At 47.3% G+C, this 17,678-nt stretch overlaps 1 protein-coding gene and 1 pseudogene across 2 annotated transcripts in view; one reads left to right on the top strand and one right to left on the bottom strand.

Annotated features, from left to right (window-relative positions):
• KLHL22 (kelch like family member 22) overlaps window positions 1–17,678 on the bottom strand; it is a 33,868-nt gene that overhangs the window by 4,071 nt on the left and 12,119 nt on the right. For both annotated transcript variants that reach the window (XM_090257924.1, XM_090257925.1), the window contains exons 3-5: window positions 16,458–16,623; window positions 12,543–13,261; window positions 6,612–6,804 (exon numbers count right to left, since the gene is read on the bottom strand). In XM_090257924.1, the coding sequence (XP_090114050.1) occupies window positions 6,612–6,804; window positions 12,543–13,261; window positions 16,458–16,623 (1,078 nt within the window). The remainder of the gene's footprint in view (window positions 1–6,611; window positions 6,805–12,542; window positions 13,262–16,457; window positions 16,624–17,678) is intronic.
• Window positions 584–2,351, top strand: LOC149997176 (mitochondrial import receptor subunit TOM5 homolog pseudogene; annotated as a pseudogene).

The raw sequence follows: 17,678 nt of genomic DNA, 5'->3' as shown, positions 1-17,678 counted from the left end.
CTTCTGGCTTCACAACTTCCTCTTCACATTCTGACAAGAACACTCCCTGGATTTTTTGCTGGATGGACTGTCCAGTCACCCACTCTTGACCCCTCCTAATGGGGACTGATTCTACAGACCCAGAGATGACTCTGAGCTTCCATAGGGGAAGAATGGACTGTCTTTCCCTTGCCCCTAAAGGGGACATCTGCATGGGGAAGCTCAAAGAAAAGCTAAGCATCCTTTACAAGTCAAAGACGACACAACAGTTCTGGGAACCCTTGACCCACTAGTTGCCTCCACCTCTCCCCCACTGCCAATGGCTAGCCAATCCTCCAGGCCTGCTGACCCCTTTTCAAAGTATCTGTTTGCAAATGATATCTGATATGGTGAGGGAAAAAGAAGCGAAAGTAAAAAAAATCAACCACCAATATAAATCTTTAGCTATGCTTTTGTGTGGGGGAAGAGAATATACCATCCTGCTTTTGATTTTGGTCCTCAACCTTTCACATGCTTTCCACTGTGCCCTGGTGCCCAGCCAGCCCCTACCACAGGCACCCCTCACACTGGTCCTACTGCCCCAAAGACTTCCTATCTCATACCCATGCAAGGCCCTCCTGCACCAAGGTCCGTGGGTGCCAAGGCAGGGCACTATTTTTTTGGGGGGGGGGAGCCCCACAGGGTGTGGAGGCTCCAGGGTTTGGCCCAGGGACAGTCACTAATATTCAGGCTGTAGGGTGGCACAGGAAGTGGAGAGAGGTAGACAGAGTGGAGCGCAGGGGCAGAGCAGTGGGCAGGATACAAACCAAGGGCTTGGGTCTCCGCCTATTGATGGTGGGGGTCTGGGGAGGTTTTGTTTTTAAAAAAATTAAACTCCATGTTGATGGAAGTGTAGATTCACATGCAGTTGTAAGAAATAATACAGACCCCACGTACCCTTCAATCTGGAGTCCCCAGTGGTAAGGGCTTGTATAACCAACCACAGTAGAATATCACCACCAGGATGCTGATGTTGACAGTTAAGACACAGGACGTTCCCATCTTCACTAGGATCCCTCCTATTGCCCGTTTATAGTCACATCCACTGCCTTCCTGCCCTGAGACCCCTTCTTAACCCCTGGCAACCACTAACCTATTCTCCATTTTGCCATTTCAGAAGTGTAGTATGAATGGAATCATGTAGTATATAACCTTTTGAGATTGGCTTTCTATGCCAAACCAGGTTCACTCATGTTGCTGCTTGTATACACAGTCTATTTCTTTTTATTGCCAAGGAGCAATCCGTGCTAAGTATCAGCCAGTTTGTTCAGCCTTCACCAACTGAAGGACATCTGATTAGTTTCCAGTTCCTGGCTGTTACCAATAAAGCTATATGTTTGCAGACAGAGAAGTTTTTGTTTCTCTGGGGTAAATGCCCAGGATGGCAACTGCTGTGTCTCATGGCAGGTGGAAGTTAACTTTTGAAAGAAACTGTCAGCCGTGGCTGGTGTGGCTCAGTAGATTGAGTGCTGGCCTGAGAACTGAAAGGTTGCTGGTTCAATTCCCAGTCAGGGCACATGCCTGGGTTGTGGGCCAGGTCCCTGGATGGGGGTGTGCAAGAGCAACCGATCTCTCACACATTGATGTTTCTCTCCCTCTCTCCCTTCCTTCCCTTCTCTCTAAAAACAAATATTTTTTTAAAAAATAAAAGAAATTGTTAAACCCCTTCCCAGCATGGCTGTACCATTTACATTCCCACCAGCAATGTATGGAGTGACATAGTTTTTCAGCATCCTTGCCAGCATTTGTCGTCACTATTTTTAATTTTAGTCATTTTGAGACATGGTTTTCTCACTATGGTTTTAATTTAATTTCCCTAATAATCAATGATGTGCTTTTTAAAATTACCATCTGCATATCCTCCTCAATGAAATGTCTCAAGTCTTTTGCCTTTTTCTAATGGGTCCATCTGTGTATGTATTTTACTGATGAGTTTTGAGAGTTCTTTATATACGTTAACTAATCCTTTGTCAGATATATGATTTGCAAATATTTCTCCCATTCTGCAGCTTGTCTTTTCATCTTAACAGGGTCTTTCAGCAGTGAAAGTATATAATTTTGATACAGTACAATTTATCCATTTTTCTTTTTCACGGCTTATACTTTGGGGATTAAGATTAATTACTCATTGCCTAGCCCTAGATCATTCAGTTTCATCTATTTTTGGTGGTAGCGTCACAAAGTTCCGTATCGAGGGCCTCGTGCCGAAGCTGGATCCGGAGATGAAACGAAAGATGCGTGAGGACGTGATTTCTTCCATATGGAACTTCCTCATCTATGTGGCCCTGCTGCGAGTCACTCCTTTTATCTTAAAGATTGGACATCACATGTGACTGCATGATATGAATAACCTGGTTACAGTTTCTACTCTGCAAATGAATAGGCCCAGAAAGATGTAAGAGACTTTGATTGAATGGACATTAAGAACAAGTTTAGTTGTGGTAACTGAAATTCATAGCTAAAATAGAAAACTATTTGGAAAGTATAAAAAGACATTTTTTTCTTATGCCTGTGATATTCAGCTTCCATGAATGTTGGTGTAATTGTAAATACTGTCAAATTCCATTTTCTAGCAAGTATTAATTATATAAGAGAATTATGTCTGCAGCATCCCTGTCTTGTCAGTCATTTCTGTTGACCTTTATACATCTGTCTGGAATGTATTCACTGAAGAGCTCCTTATGACTAGTTATGTTTTATGGAAGCCAACACACAACTGCAACAACATTTAAGCACAGGACCATTAGTCCATATTTCTAATAAACGTACCAATTAAGAAAAAAAAAATTTTAGGAAATTGTTTTCCTAAAAGATATATAGTTCTACATTTAGGTCCATAAACCATTTCCGGTTAACTTTTTTATAACATGTGAGACTTGGGCTGAAGTTCATTTTTCTGCCTATGAGTGTGTAATTGTTCCAGTACCATTTCTTGAAAAATTATGTTCCCTCTCTTCATTGCTTTTGTGCCTCTGTCAAAATCAGTTGGATGCATATGAGGTTAAAAATAAAAAGTTGAGCATATTCGAATGGGTCTATTTCTGGATTTTCCATTCTGTTCCGTTGACCTGTGTCTCTCCATCTCCCAATACCACAGTGGTAAGTCTTGGGATTAGATACATTGATTCTTCCCACTTTATTCTTTTTCAAAATTATTTGAGCCATTCTAGATCCTTTGCCTTTCCATATAAATTTCAGGTAATTGCTGGATCTACAAAAATACTTGCTGGGATTTTGTTAAATTACTGTATGTCAATTTGGGAAGAACTGGCATTTTTATTATTTGAGTCTTCCAATTCATGAATATGGTATGTCTCTCCATTTATTTACATCTCTCATCAGCATCTTATAATTTTTAGTGTATAAATCCTACGAATGTTTTGTTAAGATTTCTACCTGCGCATTTCATTCTTTGAGCAACTGTAAATGGCATTACATTTTAAATTTATGGCCATGTGTTTATTGCTAGTATACAGAAAGCGATTAATTTTTGTATGTTTATCTTACATCTGTCCTGTAATTTTGCTGAACTCATTTGTGCTAGGATTTTTTGGGAGGGTAGATTGCTTCAGATTTTTGGCAATCTGTCATCTGTAGAGTCAGTTTTATTTCTTACTTTTCAATTTGCATACCTTTTTCTTTTTTTTGCCTTAGTTCACTGACTAGAACTCCCAGGACTATGCTGACTTAAGAGTGGCGAGGCAGACATCTTTACCCTGTCCCCATCTTGGCGGAAAGCACTCAAACCAGTCTTTACCATTAAGTCTAATGTTAGTGGTAGGATTTTTGCAAATGCTCTTCATTGAGAAAACTCATCTCCATTCTTATTTTTTGAGTTTGATTATGAAAGGATAACCATCATCGAATGTTTTTTCTTCATTGATGATATGATTTTAATATGGTGAATTACACTGACTGAATTTCAAATATGAAACCAGCCTCCCATCTCTATAATCAACCCCATCTGGTAATGATGTGGTGTTTCTTTTGTTTTAAAATTCTATTTGCTAATATTTTGTTAAGGATATTCATGTGTATATTTCTAAGAGATTTGTCCCCTTCTTTTTTGGTACTGCCGTTGTCTGGTTTTGATATCAGGGTAATATTAGCTTCCTAAGATGAACTGAGAAGTATTCTCTCTTCGTCTATTTTTGGGGAGAAAATCATGCAGAAATGGTGCTTTTCTTTACATGTTTGAGAGAATTCTCCAGTGAAATCACCTGGGCCTGGACATTCCTCAACAGGCATAGAGCTATTCAAATTACTTGTTTTGTATTGAGTGAGGTGGGCAGATTGTAGTTTTTGAGGAATTAGTCCATTTCATCTAAGTTGTCAAATTTACATGCTGAGTTGTTCACAGTATTGCCTTACTAACCTTTTGATATCTGCAGAATTTGCAGCAATACCCAATTTCATTCTTCATATTTTAATTGTGTCTTCTCTTTCTATTTGGTAAGTCTTGCTAGAAGTGTGTCAATTTTATTGATCTTGTGAAAACAACAGTTCTTTTGATCTTCTCTATCATTTATCTGCTTTTAATTTTATTAATTTTTGCTCTTCTTTTCATTATTTCTTCTGCCCGATTTGGGTATATTTTGCTCTTCTTTTTCTAGGTGTTTGAGGTAGGAGCTTAGTTCATTGATTTGAGACCTCCACCCTCCACCTCTAATGCAAGCTCTTAGTGCTACAAAATTTCCTGGCAGAACAATTCTAGCTAGGTGCAACAAATCTTGACATGTCTTTTCATTTCACTCAGTTTAAGGTATTTTTATTATTTTCCTTTGACCTATGGGTTATTTGGAGGTATGTTGCTTACTAGTTTTTAACAGTCTGGTCGGTTTACCTCCAAACTATCCCTCAAATACATCCACCTCCTTCCTTGTCCAACAGCCTCCAGCCTAGCACAGAACTTCCATCCTCGCTCCTGCTCTTCTAAACCCTCTTCTCTTTACAAGCACTCCTCATGCTTCCCTTTTCTCAGAAAAAACCGTGAAGTCCCCTCCTGGCCTAGAAGATCCTTCTTCCCTCAATCTGGTATCTCCTCAAATGGACCTTCCCAAAACAGTCTGTCTAGATTTGTCCTGCCAGAGCCCTGTTCCTGGGCACTGTTTAGCTCAATAGCTCAACTCCCTCTTAATTTCCTCATTGCACTTACCACAAATGGCAATTATTTTACAGATTTGTTTAATGGTTAAGAGTGGTCTCTCCCACTAGGTGGAAAACAACATGAGGGAAATTGTATCATTTCTTGTTACCATTGCATCCCCAGGTCTTGGTATAAGGTAAGTTAATAGTCGCTGAATGAATGAATGTGTGAAAGAAGGAACACTGGCAGTCAGGGAGAAGCTGACTGAAGGCCGGGGCTGCCCCTCTGTGGCCACTATGGAGAACTGCGGCTTCCCAGACAAAGAACCCTCAGCCCCTCCCCCACACACCCAGGAACAGACCCTCTCACTGCCATCTTACACTCTTCCGGAGCCGAATTCCGTTCATTCTCATCCACCAGGTCTCAAGAAGCCCTGGTATTTCCTGTGCGAAATCTGCTCCTTTCTCCAGGATGCGTTTAGGGACTATCCCTCTAGACGGGCTTCCTTCCCCAAAGCAGCTGAGGAGCAAGGACCATGCCTGCTTTCCCTGCCCAAAAGGGACCATGGTGGGAGACCCTGACCTTGGAGAAAGGCTGGACCCATCAGGCCCCTAGCTCCCAAGTGTCAAAGCCTAAGGCCCCAGGGGGCTGGGGAAGGGTGAGAGGTAAAGAGTGGAGGTGTGCAGAGGTTCAGAAAGGCAGGAGCTCCTGCCAAGGCCCAGAGCTAGTTCAGGAGAGCCCTCAGCAGAGGCCCACACGTCCTCCATGCCATCCCCTGCTTCTGAGGTGTTCAGGAATCCCCAAAGGTATATAAAATAGGTGCTCTGAAAATAACAACGCTGGTACTAACAGGGTACACACTATGCTCTTAGAGGCGGGGACCTGGAACATGAGGGATCAGCAAGGCCTCTGCCTTGCCTTGGGCTTTTAATCTGGTTTTAGGACTAAGGTCCAAGTACCCCAAAGCCACAGCACAAGAGAGACGTCTTCCTAAAGCACTGCCTTTGCACAATAAACCTGAGTTAAAGATTTCTAAATTAGACCAAACCAAGGTAAAACAAAACACAGTCAAGTGTTTTTTGGCATTTTAAAGGCCCTGCCCTCCAGGGAGCCTACAGGGGAGAAGTGTGAGACTTTTGAGCCTTCATCTCTCTTGTTTAACATCCTTGGACACATACTAGCTCATCTCAGCTGTGCTGAAAGTCAGATGAGGGGAAGGTTTATGCCTACATTTGATCTTCAGGGTTAAAGTGCTCCCTGGGGCCAAGGTGGCAAGACCAAGAAGTGGTGCGATTCTGGGGAATGAGGTCTGGAAGCTTGAAGAGGCTCACCCCAGGCAGCTGGCAGAATCTCAGGGGTCCCCTATCCTGCTCTCAGTGTAGGGTCTTTGGAGGGACGTGGATTCTGCTCACCAGAACTGATTCCCTGGCCTGGACTTAGGCTCACTCTTTACACCCCAGAAAGTAAAGTAGGTGAAAAAAGGCCCTTCTTGGAGGGGCTTCTTTACCTCCCTCTTGAGTGGGGCCACGTAGGCCCAGGAGTTGGTGGCAGGGTCATAGCGCTCCACAGCATTCAGGTCATTGTGGTAGTCGCGGCCTGCCACTGCGTAGATGTACCCACCCACGACACACACACACAGGTCGGCGTGCTCCTGCTGCAGGGACTGGATCTGGAACCAGCGGTTGTGCCGTGGGTCGTACCTTTTGGGGGGACACGAGGACAGCACATCACTGACAGGTGAGACAGCACCTCCTGCTCCGCCCATGTCCCCTGAACCCTCCCTTGGCTGCTTCTACACATCAGCACACACCCACTCACAGCCACAGCAGGCTGCTACACACCTGGGAGGTGTGGCCAGAAGCCTCCGGGATTTTTGCCCACGAAGCTGGTCCCTTCCAGGTATAACCTCTCGTGTGGTTTCTAGGCCACCCCACTATCCACCCCGGGCTGCCAAGGGCTGTCTTACAGCCAACTCCATCGCACCTGTTTCACCTCATGGTCCCCATGGCCCTGCCCCCATTCATTCAGGACAGCCATGAATTATGGATGGATGGGTACCACAGCCTCCCAGCCTCTAGCCAACACTAACACTCCTCCTGTGTGGTCTGCTTGAGCCTGCCCTGCGCACAGTGCCCGCACCTGCTCACCTTCGTCACAGCCCACCCCTCCATCCCTTTGTGCACCTCATGCTTTCCCAAACTCCCTAGCTGGGCTGTCCTCTCCACTTCTCAAGGTCTCCCTCTCTGCAAGAGTCAGGATGCTATCTCCCACACTGGACTGTGGGTACCATGAGGGCAGGGTCCTCTGGGATTCCAGGCTGGAGGAGCACCGCTGGTCCGACCAGGACAGTGGCACAAGGGGAGAAAAGCCGACCTCTTCTGAGCTGCTGCTGAGCCCCAGCACCACGTAAGTAAGCATTGTTACCTGTTACCATCAACCTTTGTAAAAAGAAGTCTGATCCCCAGTCAGCAGCTTCATCTTGCAATCTGCACAGAGCCCACCCCTACTTCTGCCTTTAAAGAGCTCCAAATTCCCAACTCAGGTGACCTCAGCCACTCCAGAACAACCAACTATAACCCTGCTTTCTCCTGAACTTTGGACCTACACTGCAACTGCCTCTAGCCATCTCCACCTGGCTACTTACCTGTCCATTGATCCCATCCTCACCAGCAAAGCTCCTGCTCACACTCCAAAATCCTATCATTGTACCCCAGGCCCTTCACAGCCCAAGTCCACATCCCCCTTTCCAGCACTCAGCCCGTCCCAGGCTTGCCCCACTTTCCAGGGGGCCTCCTATCGCCTCTACCCCTTCTTTCCATGCCCCAGGCCTGGCACTCCGGAGAGCCCGTGCGGGGCACCCAGGCACGTGTGCTATCTGGGTGAATACAGATGCCTCAAGGGGTCAAGGCCCCGTGAGCCTGAGGCCCAAAGCCCACTCTTTCCCTGACCAGCATCTGGCCCTTTTCCCTGGGCATCAATCCACCCAGGCACCTGCATTTTAGGCTCCTACTCCTGGATGCTCCTTGCTCAATGGCCAATGCATAGATACAGCCTCTTTCACATAAGTTTTTATTTCTCCATAGGAAGGCCAACTCCAAAGAGGATAACTCAAACGTCAAGTGGCTCAGAAGAGAGTGAATAAAGTTTTCTTTGGCCTATGCCATATACTGGTCAATGAAGAGATAAGATGCATCCTTTACCCAAAGCACAAGTTAGCACACTCTGCAGCCATGTCTTCCTACCCACAAATTCCAGGAACCAAGCTGCCTCAAGAATCAGGGACAACAGAAGAGACAGATAAGCACACCTGGGTCACAGAGGCAGGCCTGAATCCCAGCTCTGCCTGTGTAGCTGGGTGCATCCAGGCATCAGTTTTACTCTTGGCGTTCACTTAGTTTCCATACCTGTCCAATGGGGTGATGTTAGCTCCTTACAAAGGCTGTCATGAAGGATCATAAAGGACAACACACATAGAAAGGATCCTTGTCAACCAGAGGGGAGTTTAAAAAGAAAAGGTTCACATCTGTATTCCTAGACCTTAGCGTAGCACCTGATCAAGTAGACCATACACTATTGAATAAATTAAGAAAGGAGTAAGATGACCAGCAGCAGTTAAATCATTCCTCCACTCTACAAATATATACTGCCCACCCAACATGGTATCAGGCACAGTGCTTAGTGCTGGGGATCCAGAGGGAAACTCAAGACCAGGGCCTTGCTTTCCATTAGAATGGGAAACAGCTGAAGAGACCAGAGTGAATAATTATTCAATATAATTCAGGTAACACACATACACACACACACACACACACACAATAACAAGGTAGAGTGATCCATTTGGCAGCAGGGGTTGGGGAGAGCAAAGCTCTCTTATGGAGATAAAGAAGGTCCTCCTAAGAAGGTGGCATTTGAGACATGAATAACCAGGGGCACAGCTGGGTGAAGGTGGGGCTGGGAACAGGCAGACAGGCCAGTCCAGGGTGCACCACTCAGAGGCCGTCAGCTGGCCGGGATGGTGCCTTCTACTGCCTTTCCTGTGCACAGCACTCATTCGTGTATACGTCTCTTTTTTCCTATTTATTTTTTATATTTTATTCCTCTTCTTTGCACATGCAGCTTCAAGAGGGATGTACATGGAGCAGTGAGGGAGGAAGGGGACACCTGCCTAGCGAGCCAGATCAGCTGAATCAACCCTGGTGATCAATGGTGTGACAGATGTTCCAGCCAGATTGCCTTCACATCCTCTTCTTCCCTATTTTGAGTCAAGCACAAGTCAGCATCTTCCACCAGAGTGAGACAAGCCCCTCCAGAGGCTTACTTCCTTCTGGTTTCCTGCCCACATAGCTTCCCAGGCAGAGTTCGCTTGGATCTGTGGTTTCAGATTTAAGGAAACACACACACACACACACATACATATAGACACACACTATACATCAATAATTTAACGATAACCAGTTTTGCTGATTTCTGATCTTCCCACTGTGTCTTTTATCCCATATTTTCCTCTTTATTGGATAATTTTCCACTGTCAGAATAAACCCCCAAGTGATATTCTTTTTCTAATAAAAAAAACTTATTATTGCATATAAGGATATAATCAGTTTTAATCACTTTAATGTAGATTTTAGGTCATCCAACTGCAAATTCAGAAGAGAAATCTAGAGTTGGTACAAACATGTTCTGGAATACTTGTTAAATTTAGTAGACTTTTTCTTCAGTATTTCCATGACTTAAGCATTCCCATGACTATTAATAAAGTCCATTACAATTAAAACATTTTTTGAAATATACTTTAAAAGATTAATAGTCATAGGAATTCCTAAGGGAAAAAATAAGTTATTATTCTAAGTAGGGACAGGGCATGTGGCAACATGAGACCAGCTACCACAAGGTAAGGCGTGCAGCTGGCCTTCAGCAGCCCAGAGGGCAGCTATGTAGAAGGCGCAAACGTAGGCGGAGGAAGCACAGATGTGGTCAGAGAAGGAAGAGAGAAACAGTGGTATCCCGGGGGCCAGTACAATTTGCTCCAAAAGAGATGCATTTTTATATAGTTTCTGTACCAATGCTTTAAGATATAACCTAATAAGTCCTCTTTGCTCCTTAAAATGCAAACCTAATTTACTACAAAATCTTGTTTTTTTACATTCTGAGAGCCTAAGGTTTATAATGCTGGTGAAGGATGGAAGGGAAAAGAGGACAGAATCAAACTCTTAGATCACTCAAATGAAGATCCATCTTCCATCTGGAAGCTTTAAGAATCCACTGAGAGATTAAGGAAACACTGACTCTATCTATAGAGATGACAGACGCCAGGGCCTTCCCCGCCACCTCACCAGATGCTCTGAACCCCAGCCCTCAGGGATGCCTGCTCCTACCCGGCAGGTCTCACAGCCCCACCTGCCACAGTGATCCAATTTCCTGATTGGAATTTGAGGCTGTGATTATCAATCACAGGGGCTGATGTTAGTATTTTCCAGAGTCTGACTTGGGTCTCAGAGCACATATTCAAGAAAGGGAAATTTAGCCCTGGCCGGGTAGCTCGGTTGGTTAGAGCATCGTCCTGACTCATTGAGGTTGGGGTTCGATCCCCAGTTAGGGCACATATAAGAATCAACAACCGATGAGTGCACAAAGAAGTGGAATAAAAATAGTTTCTCTCTCTAAAATCAATCAATAAAAAAAATAAAACCCTTTTTTTTAAAAGGAAAGGAAAATTTAGACTGCCTTGTATGAAACTGCATGTAACAGGACAGACTACAGGCCAGCAGCATCCTGTCATCCTGAAGCCTCCCTGCATGCAAACAACCCCCCTGTCACGTGCTGAGGGTCAGAGACCACAATACTCTGGAGACGTCTGCTTTACTTACAGGCCTGTGGGTTGCTCAGCAGGGAGATGTGGCCTTGATTCTCCAGTTGGGAAGCTGAGCTCCCTAGAAAAGAAGCTTCAAGGTTTGGCTGGAGGGAGGCTTAAACCTGTCGCTGCCACACCCACTAGAGATGGCATCTGGTATGAGTGAAAGTACAGTAGTCCCTTGCTATACCGTGGTTCCCTTATCGCAGCCTCACATATCACAGGATTTTTAAAAATATTATACTTATTTATCCCAGATTTTTTGCTCTATCACAGGATTTTGCAGTACTGTATACATATATTGTTATAGTTACATAGGTTTAAGAGTGTAGAATAAATGTAAGGTTCCTACTTCGTGGGGGGTGTCTGGAACTTAATACCCGCGATAAATGAGGAACTACTGTATTGTCTCCTTTTGGAATTCGCTGTGCTCCTGTTTGACCACAACATGCTGCCAGGCTTTGGGTCTGATCAGTTTAACAAAGGTTATCACTTCCTGGGGCCAGGAGATCAGTGGTGGCTGAGGAACTGTAAACTCTTCCTCAGTCCTCGTCACCATGCTTGAGGGAATTAGCTGGGCCAGACCCCACTCCCACCCCAGAAAATAAAATCATGGACATAAACTTGGTCTGCACCTAGCTCACAGATGTCAGAGCAGTTGGCAATCTCTCTCTCTCTCCCCCTCTGCAGCACCATCTTTCAGCTTATGCAGGGCAGAAACTTCCCACAGGCACTAAATCCCAAGAAATCAAACCAAACTACAGTGCAGAGGGCCCTGGAAACCTAATGGTAGCTGAGGAAGTAGGATCTGCCCTACTTCCCTTACTCTGCCCAAAGAAATGGGTTTGTGGGATCACAGCCTCATAGACCGACAGAACAAAACCCCCTCTCAAAAAATTGCCTCCTCCAGGGACCTCATGCCCAGCACACAGCTGGTGATAGGGTAGAGGGTAGGGGTGCGGGTAGAGATTGGATGTGAGGCTCAGCGATGCCTGTCAGCCTTTCCTGCTCCCCTGGGCTGAGAATTGCACACTTGGGGGAGCAGCAGAAACAGAAAGCGATGCTCCATCATTGGCTTGTGGTCAGAAGTGCAAAGCAGACAGGCAAAGGGAAGCTGGGATGAGAAATGTAAAGTTCCAGAAATGGCAAGATGGAAGACGCAGCTGCCTATCTAATGCTCCCAGCTCCTAGGTCCCCTCCTTCTGAGGCCCAACCATCCTTTCTGCCACGGGTTCTCCTCCCCTATGCTTAGCTAAGTACAGACTCACAACCCAGCCCCTCACTGACAAGACAGCAGGGTGTGATCCAGGATAGTGTGCTTTTGAGAAGGGGACAAGAGAGAAAGAAAGTATTCCAAGCTCCCTTTTCCTTATGTCACTGCTGTCTGCATTCTCCAAATTAATCTGGAATTTATTCCACAAACAGGGCTACCCCAACAAGCACAAGGTTAATATAAAAGGCTGACCACCTTGGACCATGGTAATGTGCCTATGCAGAGCCCACTCCCTAGCCAGCTCTCCTGAGCCCATGACTCCTTCAGCACAGCATCACCCTCAGATGGAGGCACAGCCAGGGGCCCTTTCTTACCTCCAGCATCGGGACTCAGCACGGAATCCCTGGACGTTGTTGTCCCCTCCGATCAGATACACAAAGTTGTTGAGCACCGCGATGCCCTGGTTGGACATGCGGGGGGCCAGAGAGGCAGTGAAATGCTTCCACTCTCCCAGCAAGGGGTTCAGGTACTTGGCCTGGTCACTGAGGACAGTGGATGGAGTGGAGTGAATGCCCCCGAAGCCCACGACGCACTGGAAGTCCGACCGCAGCTCTGTGTGCGGGCCCTGCAGGCTGGGCTGCAGGCTCTCGTTCCGGTGGTACATGAGAGCGCTGGCTACTATGTCTCTCAGTGGGCTGGGGTCCAGCTTGTCGTGCAGCCGCTGGAGGACCTCAGCTTCCATTAGGGGAAACCGCACGGTCTCAAGGAGCTTCGGGGGCTCATGTACTGAGATCTGGTCTGCCTGCACCTGCTCTGGCGTGTAATGGTAGAGAAGGGCACCCTCATACACTTCAGTTTCGCAGGAGACCTCCAGGCGGTTGCTGCTGAGGAGGGAGTAGACCTTCTCCAGAGGGAGCTGGCGGTACTTATCAGTCCTTGAAAAGGCCACAAAGTTTTTAAGGATGTAGGTGTCCAGCTGCTTGGTCAGGCGGCTCAAGTCGAATAGCTCTGCCAACCGGTAGACATCAAGGATGTTCTCCTCATCCACCCAGGACATGAGGAAATCACAGCAGAAGTGGATGATTTCTGGGATCTGTGAAGAAAACAAGACTCATTCAAGCCTGGGAAATGGTGTCTGGGCAGAGAACACAGTCACGACAGTTACATGGCTTACATGGCTGTCCTCTAAAGCGGGCCCCCCCCAACCACCCCCAACCTTTCTTGCAGCAGAGGCTGGTGCAGTCCCTTTCCCCAGCACTAGAGACAACTAGGGCTCACTGCAGGTGGACTGGGTTTAAGTCCTGGCTCGGACGTGATCTGCAGAATGCTCTTATGCTCTCTGAGACTCGCTTCCTCATCTATAAAACAAGGATAAAGTGGAGAGGAGTAATTACAGTAACATCATGCATAGGAACTCCTTGGCACAGAGTGGACCCCGGATATACGTCAGTTGCCTTTTAGATCAAAAATACTGGATCTCCAGAGAAGCTGGAAGCTGCACCATGGCCACCATGTCAGCTGTCCCTGGTTTGGAATGTACCTGGGACTCCCACCCTGACCCCTGGCTCTCTAGAAGACATTTGGCTCCTTTCTCCTGCCACAACCCCCTCAATTGAAGGCCCAGACAAAGCTTAGGGCCCAGGAAACCTGTCACCTGGCCCAGGAGAAAGGCCCCAAGCTACCTATACTCTAATAGCCACCAGCAGGGCACTCCCAAACACCCACTCAGCACCCATCCTGGGAACCTGACTGAGTTCCTGAAAAGCTGAAAGCTGTCTTGCCTGAGCAGAGGCCTGTTCGACTCAATAGCAAGGGAGCTCCCAGGTGGCACCTTCCCTTTCCAACTGTGCAGAGGACCCAGTAGGCTGGAAGGAGGGCAAGAGAGAGGACGACACTGAGGTGGGAGCTGAGAACTGGGCCCCAGGGAAATCCTGTGGCTAAATGACCAAAGCAGAATAAAGGAGACAGGAAGGGCTCTAGGGGAAGCTGCCCAGATACTGCTCAATTCTTTAGAAAAACAGGACTTGGGAATTTCGCTTAAAACAGGAATACCTCACTAATCCAGCATCATCAACAAAATGACCAGTGCCCATAGAGCAATTCTGCCAGCATCTGAAGCTTAAAAATAAACATTTAAAATCATTTTATTTTTATTTTGTCTGATCCAAGACATTTAGTACTTGCCAGGTAGTATGTTAAAAGGCTGAATGGAAACCTGCAAAGTGCCAGGCACGTATTTCCCCACATGAAATATCCCCGGAGTGCTTTGCTAGGTCCCAAGTCTTCATTCGACCATTTGTTTTCTCTTTTAGGCTGCACTTCTGCTGTGCTTCTTCTTCTTCCTAAAACAGCACTTCTGATTTGTTGTGGGCAGGACACCGAGGATCAGGTTCGGGTAAAAGGTGAGAGCAAACTGCCCTTAGTGGGCCTGGAGAAGCAGCTCCAAAAGAACCAAAGCCTCCTACACAAGGACCGTGCCAGGTGGAATCTCACAGAGGAATCACTTCAGGCTTACCCCAGGCAGGAGCCCCACGAGAGGCTCAGCAGACAGAACTCATTTGCTGGGGGTGACTCAGTGGAGGAGGCCTCGCTGGGATTCAGACCCCGGTTCCTGGGGACACCACCAAGAGTCTAGCACAGGGCATTAGCATGGGGGGGGGGGGTGTGGGGAAGCCACCAACAGCTAGTGGCTACATGAACAAACATGATCTGATGAGTCTATGGACTTGGAACTGCTATGCCAGGTAAAACCTACTTTAAAAATACCATTGTGGAGAGGCCCAATATATTAAAAATAAAACAAAACAGAGCTGGGCTGCTCAAGGTGAAGTGGGGACTCCTTCTCCCATGCTGTCCCCCAGAATGACCTTGGAGGTGCTGAGCAGCACTGGCCAAACCTCTGCCATAAGTGACCTGGGGAGACAGCAGGTCTGTGAGCTGATGGGTGGAAAAGGAAAAGTGGTGTTTTGAAAGATGGTGTGGTATTGGTATGCATGATGGATTCAAAGAGGAGGCAGGGGCCAGCTGGGAGGTACAAATGGAGGGCAAGGATGGGGACATGGAAACAGAGGACAGAGATAGCTACGGGTAATATTCAGTAGGATGACTTGTTCAAACTTGGACTCAGGCAATGAAAATGAAAGGGCTCAAGGAGACAGGGAGGCTCTGGCGGAAGGGTCCCGGGACACAGACCAGGGAAGTAGGGAGAGGAGCATGCAGTGAAGAGGAGACTATGCCAGCAGTGAACCCCTGAGTGGACAGCTGAATATGAGACTTAGGAGTTGCAAGAACTGGGTGAGGGTCTGCAAAGCAAAAATGACCAGGATGTGGGGACAGAAGACAGGTATCCCTGAATGAAAGAAGGCGGGGAATTCTTCATAAAGGCCACCCTGGCTCAAGCCCACCCGTCTGTCACGTACAGCCAGGCAAGCCTTACTCAAACCAAACAAGCAGGAGTTGAGCACCTCCCACCCACCGCTCTGAGGGTAAGGGCTCAGGAAGTGCAGGGTGGGCCTCCAGACGCCCTGAACAGGTTGGTTTATCTTTGACTTGTCTTTTTTCTGACTGCCCTAAATGCACTCTGATCTGAAAAAAGTGTCAGGATAATGAATTCAGTGTAGCATTTCGCTTCACTTTCGAGAAGTGTAGAAAGAGACGTCTCAAGCCCAGTCAGGCTGTCTGCGGGGCAGCTCTCAGGACCAAAGCACTGCAGGCCCAGCCTGTGTAACTGCACCAACACTGTCAAGTGTCAATGCAGTCTTCTAAAATTTAAGCCACATTTGTCAAAGCCTCAGAAAACTTTTTCCATTCCGTAGGAAAATAAGTATTTAAGTTCAATAATGAAGGGAAAAGTAGTTTCAGGGGTCAGTGAGACCAAGTGGAGAGGATGGGCACAAAGAGCCCAAGTGGCAATACTCGGGGAAGTTCACTTATGCCAGATGCCAGCACCAGCACCAGCAGGATGTCACAGGCTTGGCTTCAGCCACTTTTTTACATGCGGGACCTTTTCAGTGACAGGGAGATGCAGAAAGAGGGAAAGGAACCAGCAGAAAAGCAGAGGGCAAAGGCAGAGGAGGACCCTGGATCTGAAGACCTTCAGAGCAGCTCTGCTTCAGTGTCCAGAGCTGGTCAAGCCAGGCTCTACCTGGGAGCCTCCAGCCCACTCCACAAGCTCTCTTACTGCCTCATGCCCTTCCTGCCTGACCCACCCTCACGCCACTGTCCAGCAGGCACTCAGGGAAACCACACCTAGGTACGAGTCTGCCTTGCTCCAACGAAGTGAGCCTCACCTGAAGCTGGCAGGCGGCAACCAGCGTCTCCTGGACATTGCTCAGGCTGAGCTCCAACTCAGAAGTGTATATGAAGTGCAGAATTTGGCACATTGCATTATAGGACACGCCGTGGATTAGGACCTCTTCCTGCTCCATTTCCTTTAATCCCCCAGCAAACATACCCCTGCAAAGTGAAAACACGAGACAGTGGAGTTATACTAACTGGGACACCTGCCCAGGCTACTACAATGAGCATGAGCATCTGGAGCAAGAAACGGGCTGACCTAACATCAGTGTGTGAAAGGACACTGGCTCAGTCTGAACACTGAGTTATCCCACAGAAGGGACCCACAGACTCCTGACCAAGTTTGGGCAACCATCCTAGAAATTGCCCTGTCTCCTGTTTCATATGCCTCAGGGAGCTACAGGTGAGCCTCCTAGGGGCAGAGGCCCTGTCTGGCTTGCTTCCTGCTGTATCCGCTAGTATGCTTCCTGGATCACAGCAGCAACCCAGATATTGCTGTGAAAGAATGAATGAATGGGAAACAGCAAGTCATCCCATTCAGTATATACCCAATGAGCACCTACTAAATGCCAGGTACTATTCAAGAACAGAAAAGAAGTAACAAGTAATGTGCAAGATTCCTGTATGCACAGAGTTTAATGCAAGGGAAAATGGCAAACAGAGAAACCAAGTACTTCAGATTGTGGGAATGCTGGAAAGGACTGAACAGGGCGCCAGATGGAGGAGAGCATGACTGGGAAAACAGGTGGTGTGGAGCAATGTGGGGCAGGCAGGGCTTCCCGTGAGGAACTGAGATGAGACTGAGCAGCACCTCATCAGGCAGGGGAGAGTGTTCCAGGTTCCCGGCAAGGACAAGCTTGGCACACAAGGCCGAGGAAGTGAGCTGAAGGTGTGACACAGGGCCAGGACCTGCTACCCCCAGGGCAGGGGAGAGTCGAGACTGAAATCCGAGCACAATGAGATGCTGTCGGGGAATTTTACTCAGGAGGGTGATGTGAGCTGACTACCTTCAACCTCGGGTGCTGTTGGCCAGAGTGGAGGGGCTAGAGAGGCGGGAAGGGTCCTCTAGGCCTGGCAAGAGTCACATGGGTGGAGAGCTATAGCTGAAGGGATTGGAGGGAACATGCTGACAGACTGAATCTAGCAGAGCATGGGAAGAATCAGGCTCTTGACTGGGGTCATGGTGCAGCCAGCTGGGCAGATGGGGACTTGAG

The sequence above is a fragment of the Furipterus horrens genome, unplaced genomic scaffold (assembly GCF_987537825.1).
Source record: "Furipterus horrens unplaced genomic scaffold, mFurHor1.1.pri manual_scaffold_11, whole genome shotgun sequence".
Lineage (NCBI taxonomy): Eukaryota > Metazoa > Chordata > Mammalia > Chiroptera > Furipteridae > Furipterus > Furipterus horrens.
The sequence above is the reverse complement of the archived record's forward strand: the minus strand, read 5'-3'. Positions and strand labels throughout refer to the sequence as shown.